This window comes from Pseudochaenichthys georgianus, chromosome 10, assembly GCF_902827115.2.
Source record: "Pseudochaenichthys georgianus chromosome 10, fPseGeo1.2, whole genome shotgun sequence".
Classification (NCBI taxonomy): domain Eukaryota; kingdom Metazoa; phylum Chordata; class Actinopteri; order Perciformes; family Channichthyidae; genus Pseudochaenichthys; species Pseudochaenichthys georgianus.
This window is the reverse complement of record NC_047512.1, coordinates 24,085,949-24,103,845: the sequence shown is the minus strand read 5'-3', so window position 1 is coordinate 24,103,845 and position 17,897 is coordinate 24,085,949. Positions and strand designations below refer to the sequence as shown.

General features: G+C 42.4%; 1 protein-coding gene across 2 annotated transcripts in view; it reads left to right on the top strand.

Moving 5' to 3' along the window:
* gabrb2a (gamma-aminobutyric acid type A receptor subunit beta2a) overlaps window positions 1-15,719 on the top strand; it is a 31,254-nt gene extending 15,535 nt beyond the window's left edge. The window contains exons 5-10 of one of the 2 annotated variants that reach the window (XM_034092538.2): window positions 5,319-5,401; window positions 9,282-9,419; window positions 9,665-9,817; window positions 11,786-12,027; window positions 12,466-12,606; window positions 13,706-15,719. In XM_034092538.2, coding sequence (XP_033948429.1) covers window positions 5,319-5,401; window positions 9,282-9,419; window positions 9,665-9,817; window positions 11,786-12,027; window positions 12,466-12,606; window positions 13,706-14,062 — 1,114 coding nt within the window. In that variant the 3' untranslated portion in view covers window positions 14,063-15,719. The remainder of the gene's footprint in view (window positions 1-5,318; window positions 5,402-9,281; window positions 9,420-9,664; window positions 9,818-11,785; window positions 12,028-12,465; window positions 12,607-13,705) is intronic. The other variant, XM_034092539.2, reaches the window with a different exon arrangement.
* The last annotated feature ends 2,178 nt before the right edge of the window (window positions 15,720-17,897 follow it).

Here is a 17,897-nt window from a genome sequence, read left to right as displayed (position 1 = left end):
TGTTGGACTGTGATGCCTCTGAGGAGTGTGTCATCCATGATTGAAAACTCATAATCAAAAATGTAGAAGTTCAATACAAACACTGGATCTGTATTTGTTCTGATGCTGCTGTTTGACTTCACAGGCTAGCACAGCCCGCCCATCACTGTGCTGCTGCCTCCTCTGATCTGTGTGTGTGTGTGTGTGTATGCGTGCGTGTGTGTGTGGTGTGTGCAAATGATCTCAGATTAGTGTCCCTGTTAAAAAGATGAGATTATTGTTGCTAATTCAAGATGTTGCAGCATTCAGTCATTCGCTCTCCACTGAGATGCCCTTCTTGCGCAAATACTGCTAATAATGTAAGTATCTGCACTGCACCAGATTATTCATCGCTACATTTTGTTTCAACAGTCAAGAAATGTAATACATAACATTCTGACTCAATTACATAAGCCCCATATTTTTGGCATAACAGTCTAAAAAGCAATGGAGGCCAGGAGAGTTTTGTTGTGAAGTTGAGGGTGTGCGTGCAGCAAAGGGTTGTTGGTTGTTACCTCAGATACGTTGTCCTTGTCAGTGCTGGTGCCTCCCGGCTCCTCCATTATTTGGTTTGTGGGTTTGGTCCAGGTTTTATTTGATGCTAGCTAGTCCAGACACAAGCTTCTGTCAGAGTCAGCCCGGCCAGATGCCTGTGCGCTGAGAGCACGCTGACACATACCTGTAGAGACGGCCGGCTGGTAGCAGCAGCAGGGATTGGCTGGATGAGAAAGCAATGGCTAACTGAGAGGAGACCCACAGTCCTCCACGGGAAAACAGCTAACATGTGAAAACACGTCCTACACGGCCGTTATAGCCGTGGCATAATGTGTTTGGCTATCAATTCATTTGAGTCTTTATCACCAGTGTGTATAGAAATGTATTTATTAGGATAAACCCCTTGAGATGCACCATCTCGTCTTCAAGGGGGTCCCGACAAAAGCAACGTCTTACATACATGAACAAAATAAGAAAAAGTAAAGCAAGACAAACAAGGACAAAACACGTATAGTCTGTTAAGTAAAATTCATGAAGTAATACATACAATCATTACAATTTGATAGACAGTGTCTAATAGATCAGTTTCATCAAGAACAAGAGCAGACCAGCTGAAAGTGAGATGATAATGCATGGTTAAACGTGAAAGGTCAGCAGTGGAAGTATTTAGATCCTTTAGTTAAGTAATTGTAGCATTATCAAAACTAAAGATACAGTACTTCATTATCAGCCAAATGTTGGCAATGTTGCGGGAAGGTATTATAATATTTATTATATCATTACATTGATTTGACTAATGCATAAAACATGCAAGCGAGCTCTTACTGATGTGTGTGTGTGCTGTGTTTACTTTACGCATCCCAATGAATTGATAGTGTCTTTTGTTTGCGACGATAATAAACACAGCTTTAGAACAAATGTAGTATTACATGAAATAGTATCTTTACTATCATTATATATATAGTACAATATCTTCCTCTGAAATGTAGTAGAGTGTAAAGTCGCACGAAGGTGTAATAATGTACCTAAGGAAATGTTACTTTCTCTAAAGAAAATATAGTATCATGGGAAATGTTGGAGCCAGTATTTTTGGAGTTAAGTTAGGATGTGTCGACATCCAATCGTTTGATTTGAATCATTCTTCTTTAAATTAGTCTCCTTTGAGAACTCTTATCTTTATGGTAGTACAATACACAACCACTGGTGAACACCTTAAATCTTAATGAGCAGAAATGCTTCGCAGCATATTAAGCCATGACTTTAATATGTGCTAAACAAATGAAATAAACACGTAATACTGACTAGGTAAACACATGTCTATTGTTCAAAATCAATTTCCTGCGCCACTTTATTGCTTTCTTTTGAATATTAAACGCTATATATATATATATATGTGTGCGATGTTGTCTCGCTAACACCTTGCATAATAAGCAGAAACAGTAAACATATTATTTGTGTGTGTGTGTGTGTGGGATGTGTCTGTGGGTGGGTGTTTGTGAGTGTTATTTTTGGGGTGCATGCGGAGGAGGAAGGGTAAGGGTGTTGGGTGCTGCATATATAGTGTATCCCAATCCTTCCAAATCCTGGTGTTCAATTATCAGGAGGAGCAGAACATGGCAACAGTGCTCCCAACTGTCACTTCAGTGCTCGGTTGGACTCTCGGGGAGAGGCAGTCTGATCTAATTACCCAGCCCATGAAAAGGCTCAACCAATAACACAGATACCGCCCAGGCTGCAAGAAAAGAAACACACACACAAAAGGAAAGAACCCACTTTTCCCACTTAGCCTTTCATTTTATGCAGGAATAGAGGAAAGTCCATTCGGTGCATGACTCCTGATGCACGTCGCTCAACATTCACAGAGAGGGAATGAGAAAAAGAGGGAGAGCCAGAAAGCAAGAAAGAAAGAGACATGAAGGTCAGACTTCATTCAAAATGGAGAAATTATTAGGATTCTCTCTCCCCCTCCCTCCCTCCCCTCCCTGTCTCCTCCTCTCTGTGAATATTGTAACTCCTTTTGTGAGAGGACATATCCTTGTGCTATGGAGACTGACGTCCTCTTTTGTCTGGGCGAGGAGTGTGCCACTCTGCAGCTCAATAGATGACATCGCATGGCCAGGAGGAGAAAGCTGCTGAGTGGAGAAAGAGAGGGATTTAAATAAGCCTTTTTCTACTGTCAAGATCATCAATACAGGCTTAGAATCGCCTTCACAGTTATACCTCCCTCTCAAACTATTGATAAGGCAAGGTGTTTCGTATGTGTGTGCCTTTGCTTTGAAATCAAGAAACCCATCCTTTGCTTTGATGCTGGACTCTTTTTGTTGCCACTGCAGACATTTTATTTTCAAATTTGGCAACAGTGCCTGAGCAGGGAGAGACACTCCTGCATGCCATGTTTCCTCAGCTCTCTATCCAAAATGGAGGAAGCTTCTCCATCTTAATTGAACTTCTAACTCCATTACAATGTCCAGGTAATAACATCTTCAGCTTGATTAAAGGAATGCAGGCTTGTAACCCGTTTGTATAAATGCCAATCTGCATGTTGGCGTCTGCTCTGACGCTCCCTGGAAATGAGATTCTGTCTGGGAATTTGTGGAGGTTGTGTTGTGTCCGTAAACAAGGTCATTTGGAAATAAAGGTGCACAGGCTGCCTTAAGGGGGGGTCCACACACACACACACACACACACACACACACACACACACACACACACACACACACACACACACACACACACACACACACACACACACACACACACACACACACACACACACACACACACACACACACACACACACACACACACACACACGCTCCGTGTTTTATTAGCTCCGACGCAGAGCAAATGTAGCGTGTGTGAATCTGCGTGATCTGTTAGAGCGTGGCCTCTCCTCCGGCAGGTTGGGATGAGAGAGAGGGACTGGCCCTGATGTTGATGAAGAGCAAACAAGCCTGTGCTTCATGATCACTGCTGCTGCTGCTGCTGCAGACTCTCGCTGCAGCGGAGATGACGAGGAGGAGGAGGAGGAGGAGGAGGAGGAGGAGGAGGAGGAGGAGGAGGAGGAGGAGGAGGAGGAGGAGGAGGAGGAGGAGAGGAGGGAATCCTGCAGAGAAATCCTCATCCTTCTCTCCTCCTCCCTCGTTTCCAGCTGTTTCTGAATTGTTACCGTTCGTATGATTGGACATGCTAGCTGGGCCAGGGGATGCAGAAGCAGCTCTTGATCAGTGATGCAGAGTCTCAGACAAAAAAGCTTCAAGACTTCTGCCGATGATGTAGGTGGGCTATAAATAGGCTGTTATTTTTACCCCTGCCATTTTGGCCTCATTTCCACTTTCCCCCTGTGCTTCCTCTGCCACCATGATGATTTAGAGGTGGTGGTGAGTGATGAGTGTTTGCCTGGTAAAAACCCCGGTAAGTTGTGTCCATAAAGGGGTAAACTAGGACAGAAATAAGACTCCTGTGTTAATCCCCCAGTGCACCATGGCCCTGCTAACTGGCTCTTACATAAGAGCCCAGAGAGCAAGAAAAAGGAGGCAGCGAGAATGAGACAGAGTGTGTGAGAGAGAAACACTGAGCATCTCCACATCTCAAAAATGAAATCCTTAACTTGCCAGGCTGGGCCCAGGGGAGCAGCAAGACTTAGACGGATTTCAAATAAACTTTTGGTCTTAATTATTAAAGACAAAGCACACGTTTGTAGTCCTGATGAAGTTAAGAGGAAATACATTGTGAATTAGTTTTGACTGCCACAGTGTCCGTCCGCTCCATGGCACCACAGTTTATCCTGTCTTATTCTAATGCAAGGAAAGAAAGAGTTTGGAAATGTTCCTAAAATGTGAATAGATACATATTTCTCAGACTAGATGAAAAAACTCAGTAAGTAGATAGTAACCAGCCAAGACGAGGGAAACCCAAGGTCAAAAATACATCAACCTATACTGGGAATTCTCCCGCAGGCTGCAGTTACTGTTAATGGTCGCATGATGCTATCATATTATATCAGTGTGTGTGTGTGTGTGTGTGTGTGTTTTCCTAGTCCAGGATACTAGATTAGGTCCCAGGAGTTAAACAGTGTGTCCAGTGTCTCTCAGGCTGCCTCGGGGCTTGGCACGGCCTGGTGCCAGCCCGTCTCAGCCTGGGCCAACTTGTCGTGTGTGAAACAGGAAGTACGTCTCTCTGAGTCGACGGGGCTGGCTCACACTCAGCGACTTCATTAAAGGATTGTGTGACCAGAGGTTTAACCTGTTCCTGTTTTACCTTCAAAATAAATCAGTGATGAGCTGTGCATACCTACGTACTGATTAAACATATCCCATGAAAATACCTAAATTAATAAATGATTGATTCTTCAAATATGTTAGCCATATTAACAGCTGACTAAAAATATTCTCTTTTTTGGAATATGGGTTAAAATTGTAATATTGCGTGCAAAGTTAGACGTTGTGTTTTAGTTGCAGGGATCAGCAGGAGGTTTCTTTAAAGACCTGCAATATAGGACGTGTGTATTAAAAGGACAGACAGAGCAAAGCTAATGGTCGGGGGTGACTGGTGGATTCAGGAAATTATTCTACACATTTTTCAACACACTTCTATTCAAATGACTCCTATGTGGCAAACAAAATCTGATTGAGATTTAATCTTGATTCAACATTTATGTAATGGCTCTATATCGGTTACTCCTCAGTTATACAGATTTGTCATCACCCTGCTTCGGCGTGTCATCGTACTGTGTGTTGAAGGTCAACTGAACTGGGCCGGCACTTTGATGATTCCTATATCTTTTCATCCCACTCTGTGTGTAGGATCACCACAACTGCAGCCTGCATGATGGACCTGCGCCGCTACCCTCTAGATGAGCAGAACTGCACTCTGGAGATTGAAAGCTGTAAGTACCGTTGTCCCTGACAACCAGCTCTCACGCCCACACGTAGACGTTGAATTAAACAGATCCCACGTACACATGCAGCTTTGAAATCTGGTCCTGGAAACAGTCTGCCGGGCCCGGTGGCAGCAAGTTAGAAGGGAGGTTGATAAGACTGCAGTAAAACGCTGAGAAAGGCTGATGAGATATCAAGCGATACACATCGAGAAGAGGAACATCACTAATGGCTCACTGACTGATAACATCCAGCCTAATTAATTCAACTCCAACTGCAGTGGCTTCCCAAGGCATGGAGCAGCCTGATTAGGTCCTGTGTTCCAGGGCTGTGCTGATCCTGGATGCTATGTGCAGCTTCTTCCCGAAACTGCCTCCATGTTTGTACAGGGCAAAGAGCTCATTTCATACGGAGTCGAGGGAGGGAGGGAGTGTGGAGGAACATGAGAGGAAAGACGAGGTCCTCTGCGTGTTTTATCTGGGTCCCCGGAGAAAAGGATTATGGGGCTGAATGTGGTGTATAGGGCTCAGTCATTCTGGGTTGGATCACGCTATTGCCAGCAGGGTTGAGTGGCACAAAAACAGTGCGGGTCAGAACCGCCTCTCGCTGCTCCTCTCCCATTATGCTCGCCATCTCTCTCCTCATCACTCTCCCTTTCCGTTCCTCATCTCCTTTCTTTGCACAGTCTCATCCTCGTCTTTTTCTCCAAGCCTTTTTATCTCTCTCTCTCCATCACTCATGCTCTCTTTTTCTCCTCCTCCTCTCTCAGGCAGCTCGACACAACACACACACACACACACACACACACACACACACACACACACACACACACACACACACACACACACACACACACACACACACACACACACACACACACACACACACACACACACACACACACACACACACACACACACACACACACACACACACACACACACACACACACACACACACACACACACACACACACACACACACACACACACACACACACGGCTCCAGTTTTGATCACCAAGCAGTATCTGCTCTCATATGGATTAACTGGCAATGGTTTTAACATTGGAATCGCTTCATGCCAGAGCATGCTATTTTATTCAGACTAATGAGCCCAGAGAACTCTCACTTCCCTTGATAAACTTGATGCATTTTTAACAGACACTAGTCTTTAAACCCTAGATCCCCCGATACATCAGGAGCTCACTGCTGCGGCTCAGACCACTGGTCTCACATGCCGGAATGAGCAATAATTGATTTGTACCTCTTTAACACTTAATATCTATTGTAGTGCATACACACACACATGCAAATACACACCCACAGTATGCACATCGTGGAGCTCATACTGCACTGTTTCTCATGACAGCCCAGGATGAGAACAGTGATGTAATACATTGACATCTTACTGAGCAGAGACAATGGTCCAGAACTAATGAAGCTACAAAATGACCATTTATGTACACGATATAAAATGCTCACTTAAGACATTTTTGGGCCAATCGTCTCCCTTTCCCAATCTCCACGACACCCTCCTGATGGCAGCCTGTCATGGCTGATCAGAACTGAACTGAACAGCAGCATAGTGGACTCGGCCCTAATTGGGGTGATGCAAAGTCGCACAATTCAGAGATCATGATAATGCAGAAGTGGAGGCAAAGCTTACTGTATCTGCTACAATTTCAACATTATGATCAACAGTTGCACCAGGGCGTGTGAAGTGTGTTCTCTCTTTTATTTCAGCCTGCTAACAAACTGGTGATTATCTCCATTTTTCTAATTTAAACATATCCCATGAAAAGACCTACATGAAGAAATTATTGATTCCTCTAAATATAGTAACAACAATGAAGAACATATACTAAAAATCTTGTATTATAGTGGCTAAATCATAAATAAGCCAACATGTTGCAAACACTTTAGTTGGTGTTTATATTTTTAGTTGTAACCTTTTCTTATATCCTGATTTTTCCTTGATTTTTCAAGGATCTCCGGCTACAAACAAAGTATCTGTTTCCCAATTAATTTAACAAGTATCTGTTGGGTAACAAATTCTAGTATATTTCTCTGTTTTAAAGACCTCCAAAAAAACATTAAAACAGATTGATGAGGCACACACATGTAATGGCTGACATGTTCTTTCATTACCATGAGCCCAAAACCACTTTGGTTTATTTTTAATCAAAGACTTACTAAACCACCAATTCTGGATTAATCTGCAAAGTAAAACAGCCCCTAACTAATACAGAATGTACTGCTGTTTGTGTTACCTTTACTAAAAGCTACAGGGCCTTGTGGCCTTTTTAAGACCTTTTATTAAATCGACATGTAAATTCTCAGGATGAAGCGGAGTGGCACAGGAACGATTAATAAGCCAGAATTTGTAAAGAGACGGGAAACCAATTGTAATTTTAGTTTTTTCATGGGATTTGTTGGTAGTATAAAATAGTGCAACCTTACTTTTTTCACAGCAGACATTTTGACATGTCTTGGTATGTGTAAATAGTCAAATGTAAAATGTCTGTTCAGTATTCCGGGCCCTGGTGTAGGGCATGCAGCTTCATGAAGAATGCAGCCATTGCTGATATTGTTAGCAACACCTGTGCTTTGCCTGTGACGAGTCAAAATGTCTGCTGTGAAAAAAGCCTACGGGTGAAGTTGGCTGCCTGTCCAACCAATAACAACCCAACACGAGCACCATGACTAACTTCACCTTGAATGTCAGTGCAACCGCAGAAGAGAATTGTGTGTTAATTTTTTTTAAATCAAAGCCTTGCAGTTTAATTATTCATCACATCTGAATAGGTCACTGCCTCTATTTTGAGTGTGAGGCAGACAAAGATCTCAGAGCGCTGTGAGGGAGAACAGAGATGGCTGCTCCCTGTTAGTCGCTGTTCATGTCAGAGACGGTCTCCAACACAGGAGTCCCCCGACTGCTTCCATGTGCAACAAACATCATGCTCCAAATCTCGGCTGTGTTATGTAGCTTCAAATTAGCACGCAAGTTGCTACTGCAGAATGCTTTGCTCCCAACTTTAGTTTATTCTTTTATATGCATTGGAGTTGAGCAGTTTTTCTACAAAAAACAACATTTAAGATCATAATCTATCACATCGATTTGTTCTTAAGCTTTACTTTTTCTTCATTGATGGTGTACTTGAGGAGGACAGAGGACTTTTCAAAAACTCTTTATTGTTGGTGTGTTTAAGAAAGCCACAACATATATCATTTAGGAAATGGTTAAAAGCTATGTTTTTGAAAACACACAACAAGCCAACATGATTTTTGTTTTGGTGGCTGAGAGCCAAGAGAGTGATGTTTCTGGAGTTTCCATTAAGCATTTGAACACACCACCAAGAAAGCATTTTAAAAATGACATGCGCCCGCTGTGTTCCTAACATGCATTTATAGTTTATCTCTGACAATAAATAAATTCTGCTTTGTTTTGTGATGGATTACAAATCTGAAACAGTTGTCAAGTCATTTAGCTTTCATGGTGTGCTCAAGTTAATGGTAAACAAATGAATCCTAAAATGTGTGCATGCTTTAAAACATTGATTCTGAAACATTTATGCTTTTAGCACTTAAAAATGCTAATTCAACTTGTTACACCTCGTTAAAATGTTCATATTTCGTCTTCTATCCAATACCACCGTTTTGTTTTAAACAAGCGACAAAATGCTCCCAAAACTGAACATACATTAGCATAGCCCAAATGTTGAGCATCCTGAGACCCCTTGAGAGGGTCTCGTCCCCATTTTTAAGAACTTCTTTTGTAGGTGAGCTAAAACATGCAAAACAAGTGACATTAACATTTAACATTCCTGCATACCATTCTGCATTAAAGACCATAACTTGGTGATGACATTGTTTCTCTTTGGTCTGCAGATGGCTACACAACAGATGATATTGAGTTTTACTGGCGAGGTGGAGAAGGCGCTGTGTCCGGGGTCGACAGAATAGAGCTGCCACAGTTCTCCATTGTTGATTATAAACTCATCTCTAAGAACGTGGTCTTCTCTACAGGTACACAACAGTCCACTTTTACTTCGGTTCTTTGACATTGGAGGTTTGGGTTTTTACGTGTACTGACCGCAGAAAATGGGTTATTGTAAAGAAAAAGTACATTTCATTGTTTTTCTTTCTATTCAATATCCACACAAGTAAGATATGGATCCTCCCTGGTGTCACGGGAAATAAAGCTTTTATTTATAGTCTTTGAGGGAAAATCTATTTCCATCCCACTTCCTCTCTCCCTGTGCCTCCTTCAGGTGCCTACCCCCGCCTGTCCCTCAGCTTCAAACTGAAGAGGAACATTGGTTACTTCATCCTGCAGACATACATGCCTTCCATCCTGATTACCATCCTCTCCTGGGTCTCCTTCTGGATCAACTACGATGCCTCGGCTGCCAGAGTGGCCCTGGGTAGGATCGCCTCGCCACCGCTGAACAGTGACCCTGGGAAATAACCTAAAGCTAAATGATAACAGAGCATGAAAAGAGCTATTAACCATGTTGAGCCTTTTACATTTAGACTTGCATTAGATATACATTGTGTCAGCCTGATCTCTGGTTTGCTTTCCCAGCATTGACTTTTTTTCCCATTAGCTTTAAGCATGTGAGTGATAGCAGTGTGTGATAGGCTGCCTGGCTAAATGTCTGTTGTTCAGAGATGACTATATACATGACTCATGCAGAGCGAGATGCGCTGCAGCTCGACCTTGAAACGTGTTGTCTTTATCTCTGCCTGTCTGTCTATCGAAGCCCCCCATTGGTTGGAGATTCCAGCTTATCAGAGCCTGATCACGGCTACATTTCGGCCAAATGAAAGGTGGCAACATTTGCATAACTGCGCCTTATACATGTTAATGTTTTTACATGATGTCAAAGCGCCCCTGATACTAAAATGAAAGCTCCCTTTAGTGTTAAACTTGGGTATGACAGGTCAGGGCAGCAGAGGAAATGGCTTTGAGCTTTATGTGTGTTGTTCTTGTCACACACTATTTGTTTTCTGGAGTGGGACACATGCGGCTTGGAGCCCCAGACGGTGCATTCAGAGGGTAGCGTGATTTAAAGATCTGCCTCCGCTCAGCCTCCTGAAAACATGCAGCAAGCGAGCGCATCCTAAGAGATGAGGCTCCATGCTACAGTGACAATGCTGGCTGCCGGGTTATTTATAATACGTGTGAATCTGACCAAATGCAGATTGTGCATGCAAATGACTAATGTATCAAACACAGTGTGTGTGTGTGTGTACAAAAACAGGTGAATTGTGCTGTGACTAATAGCAGATGTTTACAGCTTGCTTTTATGTAGCCTACAGTTTGTCCTCTGTCCATTTGAATACATGATTGAATACACACACACACACACACACACACACACACACACACACACACACACACACACACACACACACACACACACACACACACACACACACACACACACACACACACACACACACACACACACACACACACACACACACACACACACACACACACACACACACACAGTTTTAGTCTCAGGAGGTTTCGGTGGATCTTTTTCTCCATATGGGTTCACATTATTTCAGGTCTGTTTGGTATACATAAATACTATATAATTCATGTTATGAACATGAATGCTTATGTTCACAAGCACATACTGAAATCCTTTGAAGATAAGCACCTGATCTCAGTCATTTTGATGTAGGGCACATTCTCATCAAACAGAACATCCCTGTTCGTTCATTGCGTCCTTTATAAGTAGGTGTGTTAGTTAAGAAAGCTGTAGTAAACCTACAGCTTGGCCAAGGCTGAAAGGAAAGTCAATACTTTTGCAGTTATTTGGACACATTTAAATGAAGGCTTGATGATTGTAATAGATTCAAAGTGAATATGATTCATGAAGATAACAGCAGAACTCGACTGGTTCTTTATTTGGTTTTTACCATTAGACTTGTAGATGAAAAGATCCATCAAGAGAACACAATGTGTTTGAAGATGACATTAACGCATTTTCACGCTTCAACGCTTTGATTATCAGCCACGAATCACGCACACATTGAAGGTGTTATATCTGCAGTGGAAAATGAAATTCAGAAAGTACCTGGTACCAAAAGCAACTCAGGTCGAGTCGTTCCATGCAGGGCAACTTCTGCAGATGTTTGATTCATTGCCATCCAACCAAAGCCAGATAAAAGGTTGCTGTGATCTTTTAGCCTGGACCAAGTGTTTGACCGACATATCTACAGTATATTACCATTCCTTGAGCCAAGCAGCTTGCATGGCTACCTCTAACATAATATATTGGTCAAATTGTTTTTCACTGTACAGATGATGTTAAAAAATGTCTTACAGCGTCTAAAGACTTCACTTTCTTTCTAAACGTGTGACCTGTGGTATCCAGGGATTACTACGGTGCTGACCATGACCACCATCAACACCCACTTGCGAGAGACGCTCCCAAAGATCCCCTACGTCAAGGCTATTGACATGTACCTGATGGGCTGCTTTGTGTTTGTCTTCCTGGCCCTGCTGGAGTACGCCTTCGTCAACTACATCTTCTTCGGCCAGGGCCCCCAGCGACAGAAGAAGGCGGCTGAGAAAGCAGCCGTGGCCAATAATGAGAAGCTGAAACCCGACCCCAAGGTACATGTGCAGGCGAACCTCCTCTAGAGGTATCTGTGCTGTCGGTTAATGTTTGTGTGTTTGTTTCTGTTGTAGCAAATGACTTCTTCTCCTCTCAAGGTCAATGTGATGCTGTGATCAATGCTTGATGTCCTCTTTACTCCTTCTCTAGCTCTCCGTTTCTCACTTGTTTAGCCTTGTGTATCATCTTTATGACTCAGACTAGGATCTGAAAGAGTGAATGAAGAACCAATGATTGGCCTATGCTTTATCTCCATATTTCTGTGTCTCTCAAAGGGCAAGGCACCTTGAAAGAAAATCACCTTCCCTTTAAATTTCATTCAGCTGCTAAAGTTAGCAGGAACAACAGCAACATAAAAACATAAAACACCCTTTCCTTCTGAGTGTGGCAAACTTCGATTTCCCCTAAGTAACAGTGCTGATTTTGTATGCTTGCAGTGGCTGGTGGGAAATGTAGTTCAGAGAGATGATGCTCTGTATGCCAGAATGAAACAGAGGGAAATTGACGCATATGACTCGATGTGGGATCCCATCTTTGTGGACGATGCCGCATTAGGACTAGGCGAGCAAAGAAATAAGGTACTGGAGGTTTTGAAAGTCAAAACTAACAATGTCATCAATCTGAATCAATCCAGATCAGAAGAAAATGCTGTAGTTTTTGTGCATTTCTTTGATTTCTATAGATTTTTAAGGCAACTTTGATCATCACTCCCACCATTGTGTTTTTTCCCTCTCTTGGTTTGCTCTTCATGCATTTTCCTGACAAACATGGCTTAGCAGTTTGATTTCTGCAGGCATTATTTTAATCCTAACTTGGGCTGTACATCTCAATTGATGGGAAATAACAATCATGGCAAGAGAGAAGAAAACATCAGTAGCTTCTCTTAAGATAATGTCATTCAGATACAAAAAACTGTACAATCAAAAAGTCAATTGATAACTGTCTTAAAAAATATGGATAGCCAGATAACGAAAGAGACCATTTTCAGTTTGATGAATAGCGCCAACTAAGTGGCTTCGCTTTATAAGTGAGTTATAACAAAAACAACAAAATACAACCAGCTCCATTTACAGCGGGACAGGATTTGGATTATAGGGACGTTTTACCTCAGAAGTCAGGCTATGGATGAAGAAATGTTGATCCGAATTCACTTCCCACAACGTCTTTCCTGACCTGCTCCCCCGAACCTTTTAAGCCTCTCCTTCATCTTTGCAAAGTCCTTACTATTTCTCTCAACCTTCTCCTGTCACATTTTTTCCTTTGCTTTCTCTTTCTTTTTATTCAGTTTGTCTTGTGAATCGACAGAATTTTAACCACACTGGTTGAAATTCTGAGATGACAATGAAGATTTCTCCATGACAATTTGTTTGTGGAGCATGTTGTGCTCTTCCAGGAATGTTATCTCATAGTCTTGTGGTTGTTTTATCACTCATATATTGATTGACAGGTGATCAATGATAATTTAAAGTGCTTTAAAGAATGTCACTGTAAGTAACACACTTTTTGACTCATTTGCATTACCCATTCTAGCACCTCATCAGTATTATTTACATGATTTGAATGATCTAATTATCCTTGTAGCTAATAGTAATTTTGCTAGAGTTACTTTGAAGACCTTTAGATTTCCTCTTGGCAGTAACTTCTCATGGCTCCACTTGTTTTTACACCCTCACACAGATGACTCCCGACGACAACATCCTGTTCAGCACCCTGGAGATGAAGAACGAGATGGGTGGTGGCGGGGATCTGTCCCGGGGCCTGGGGGCACCCGGAGACCCCCGCAACACCATGCTGGCCTACGATAGCTCGACGCTGCAGTACCGCAGGGCAGCCATGGCCCGCCAGAACTATGGCCACAGCGCGTTGGAGCGCCACGCCCAGAAGAAGTCCCGCCTACGGAGACGGGCCTCCCAGCTTAAGGTGAATATCCCAGACCTGTCCGACGTGAACTCTATCGACAAGTGGTCCAGGATGATCTTCCCCACCGTCTTCTCCTTCTTCAACGTTGTCTACTGGCTCTACTACGTCCATTAAAACCCGGCGGCGTCCGGTGGCCAGCCTGAAAAGAAGGGGGGAGAAGAGTGGGGATTTAGATGAGAGTAATGATGGAAAGTTGATGAGAGAGAAAGAATGAGAGATAAACAGTGCACCAACTCTTTTTAGCTGGTTCACTTTAGAAAAATTGAAGAGAATGCAAAGACTTTTTGGATGGACTGCAGCAGCACCCAACACTTCAGTCAGCAGTGACTCTTTTAGGATTTTGGAAACACCTTAAAACGTCTGACAAACACTCGAAAAAGAAGAGCGACTTTTAAAAAGACAGAAATGGTGCCTGTTCCAGAATTTCAATATATCACTAATATTTGTCATTCGTAGCTTACTCTCTGTGGATCAAATATTTATGCTTGTGTTTGCATATACTTTAAGGATTTGTTTTGTTTAGTATCTATTTACTTCGTAGCCGAGCTGTCTGCATCCAGGAAAGCTTTATAAATGATTTTAAAGGAGTCATCCTTGATAGTCTATTTTCCTATAATTACTGTATATCAAAAACATCCTTTTAAAAGCATGCTTATGTTTGATTTCATTTGCATCTCAGTCATGATAATGAAGGAGCGCAAAGCATTTTAGTTTCACTAGTTGAGGTTAGTCTGTCAGTTATTTTTATTGCAGCTTTGGCTTAGGGCGGCCCCCTAGGTGGATGTTTGAGAGTCGCTGGGTGACAACAGCTGGACAACAGGGGGCGCTCTTTTCTCTGGACATCCCTGTGGGGCTTCAATGGTGCCAATGCTGAACAGAAAAAGCTTCCTCAGTTGTTAAAGGTCTCATGTTGTCCGGTGAAAGAGCGGGACTGTTGGACACTGCCGCTTTGGCCAAGTTTTTGTTTTGCTTTGCTTTTGCTGTGCTGACAAAGTCCATTTCACCACGTGTTATTTTTTTAAAGAGAACATTTGACTCCTCCGTACTTTCTGCCATCGTGAGGAGCTTCAGAGGGGGAGAATGGCTTCAACACGACTCAAGCTGGTGTAAGAACTTTGCTGACAGATGAGCTGAGTTTCATTGCAACCAGAGTTGCTGCATAAATATGGCAATCCACAATCATCATTATCAGTAGTTTTGAATGATAGAAGTATGATGCGTTTCATTGTGATTAGGTTTCTGTTTTGAAAAACTGTAGATAAACATAAATCATGTTTAAAGAAAAAGAGATTTCATTTTTATAAATCAATACTCACATTATTGTGTAAATATTATGGATTTATTCTATTTAAATGGGTCTCTGTTGTTGTTTTTGCAGTTGAATTACAGATCAAATGTTCCATTCAGTCAAAAAAAAAGAAGAGCAATTTAACTGAGGAAAAAGAAAAACACAATTCACAACTTTGCTGACTCTGTACTTTTTGGACTTTTTCTCTCTTTTCTTTCTTTTTAATGGACTCTAAAAGCATCTACTTGCTGAAACTAAAGCACTTCCAGACACCAGTGACTTTTGGGTCAATGTTTTGTTCTCCAGAAATGGCTAAACAAGGACCCCACTATCCAGGCATTGAAGTCAGGCATATTTTGTACAAAGTTTCTGTAAATTCCAATTGTAATATTTCATAATGACTGTAAATATATTGTGTAATGATTGTCAGCAATTATGAAGATGTATCTAAATTCAATTAAATCTCAATTCAGTCTATCACTTCAATAACAGAGTACACGGCTGGCGGTTTTATGCGTCCTGGATGAATGTGCGGCTGTTCATAAGGAAGGACTGTCGTGCTCACGGCTGATTGAGTGTCTGAATGAGTGAGTGAACAACTAAACTCGACACAGGGAGAGTGGGCAAGCGAGGGCAGCAAATGTAGGGGTGAATGGAGCGATGTAAGGGCTGCAGCTGGGGACTATTGGCTGCATAATAGATGGAGAGGAGGAGTCGGAGCGAGGGTCTGAGCTCTGCTGGTCTGAGCGGGGCTGAGCGCAGACCCCAGCCTCAGGGGACATTAACACAGAGAGCCATGAATATGGAGGCACTCTTCAGACTCAACTGTGGCCCGCTGGCTGCAGGGGCCATGGTACACAGGACGAGAGAAGAAAATAAAAGGCAAGAGAGAGAGCCATCCATCTCGACCTGCATCCTCCCCTCTCTCAGCACACCAACTGCACTCTGCACTACACTCCCTTTCTGACCTGACCACTGTTACAGCTCTTAAATGGCTGCTATTGCATATTTGATGGTGCAAAAACACTGCATTTTTTATATTTAAAAGGGTATGTTAAAATGTAACACAGAGAGGGTAATAGTGTGGAGGGTTTTATAGCTGGAGGTTTTTTTAAGATGAGAAAAAGACACCCAAATTGCAAGTGGTGATGATGTTTGTGTGTCGGTCTGTAAAAAAAACTTTAAATGCAAAATAATCTAAAGAAAAAGCAAAGTTGTGTAAAAAGGATGTAATGCAACATGGTGATCCCTTTTTTCAGGTTCCTCCAATCATTGGTAAACATCAGATTGACATTTCTGTTCCCATTCACTTAAACAGATGTAATATCCACAGATGGTGTGTGCTAAATTGGCCCTCTGTCTCTCTATCTCTTTTGCTCCTTTCAAAAAGTACATTTTTGTTGAAATGGAAGAGGGGGGCGAAAGGCAGATGCTTTATACTCTGTGGTGTTTCCATGTCACTGGAGTAATTAGGAATGCACAGACCTCTGCTCTGTGGAGTGTGTATGAGTGTTTTGTGTGTGTGTGTGTGTGTGTGTGTGTGTGTGTGTTCACTCACAGCTGCGGTCACTGTGCAGTCAGCATGCCAGCCAAGCCAAACCCAGCCAGAGCTGACTGGGACGGGTGAGAGGGTGAGTCTCGTCACGCCACTCCCCCGCTACACACATGTAACGGATGGAAAATCAAGCTGAGCTACCAAGCAGAGATAAAAAAAAACCTGTGTCAGCTGTTCAAGGACAACACAGGAAATCATTTAAATGTTTTGATTGATGATAAATCACCTGCAAGGTCGAGCATGGCATCCGTTAAAAAAGACAATAAAGCTCCATCTGCCTTCATTTGGAGGCACTATGGCTATTACTGGCTGGATTTTAAATGTAACTACAATAAATGAGTCACCTGGTGCTAATTTGGTCCGTTTAAACTTTAAGCCTGCTCTGGAAAAGACAACATATGCCAACATGAGGAAGTGGAAGGCATCCTACATGCATGCCATCTGTGCAAGTTTTTTTTTTTGTTGTTCATACGTGAGAGTCTCAAACACATACATGTTAACACATAATCACCTAATGTATTATAATCACGGTCCATTTCGAACCGTTTCATTTTTTGTCAAAGGTTGTTTTATTTGCAGGCTTCCCAGTGACCTCTCAGTGGATGAGGGGAGAATAAACAGGGTCTTTTCTGACATGCCCCAATAAATATTGCTTATTATAATCTTCAGTGTCTTTAATTCTCCATTTGTATACTTGTGAATGGCGTTGTGTATGTTCCCTCTGCTGCGTTCATTCACACTCTGTAAACTCTTCATATACCTTTGCCCCGAGCAGTTGTTGCGCTCCGCTCTGTGTTGTGTTGTCAGTTCACATCTCCTTATGACCCACTGCACCAATGTTCTGCCCTGCAAATATTCGATTGTCAGCTGTGCATACAGTATTAGTGTTTCTATTGTTTTCTTAATGTTCAAAAACAATAGGATGCGGGTGGTGTCATATAACACACGTGGCCTACGTGTGGGGCACAGTGCTGGTGATAAAGCGAGGCGGCTGGTTGTTGATAAACTGTTGGAGGAATGTGATATTCTGTGCTTACAAGAGACATGGTTACCTGCAAGATTTGGAAATGCTGAATACACTACATGCTAATTTTCATGGAGTTGGA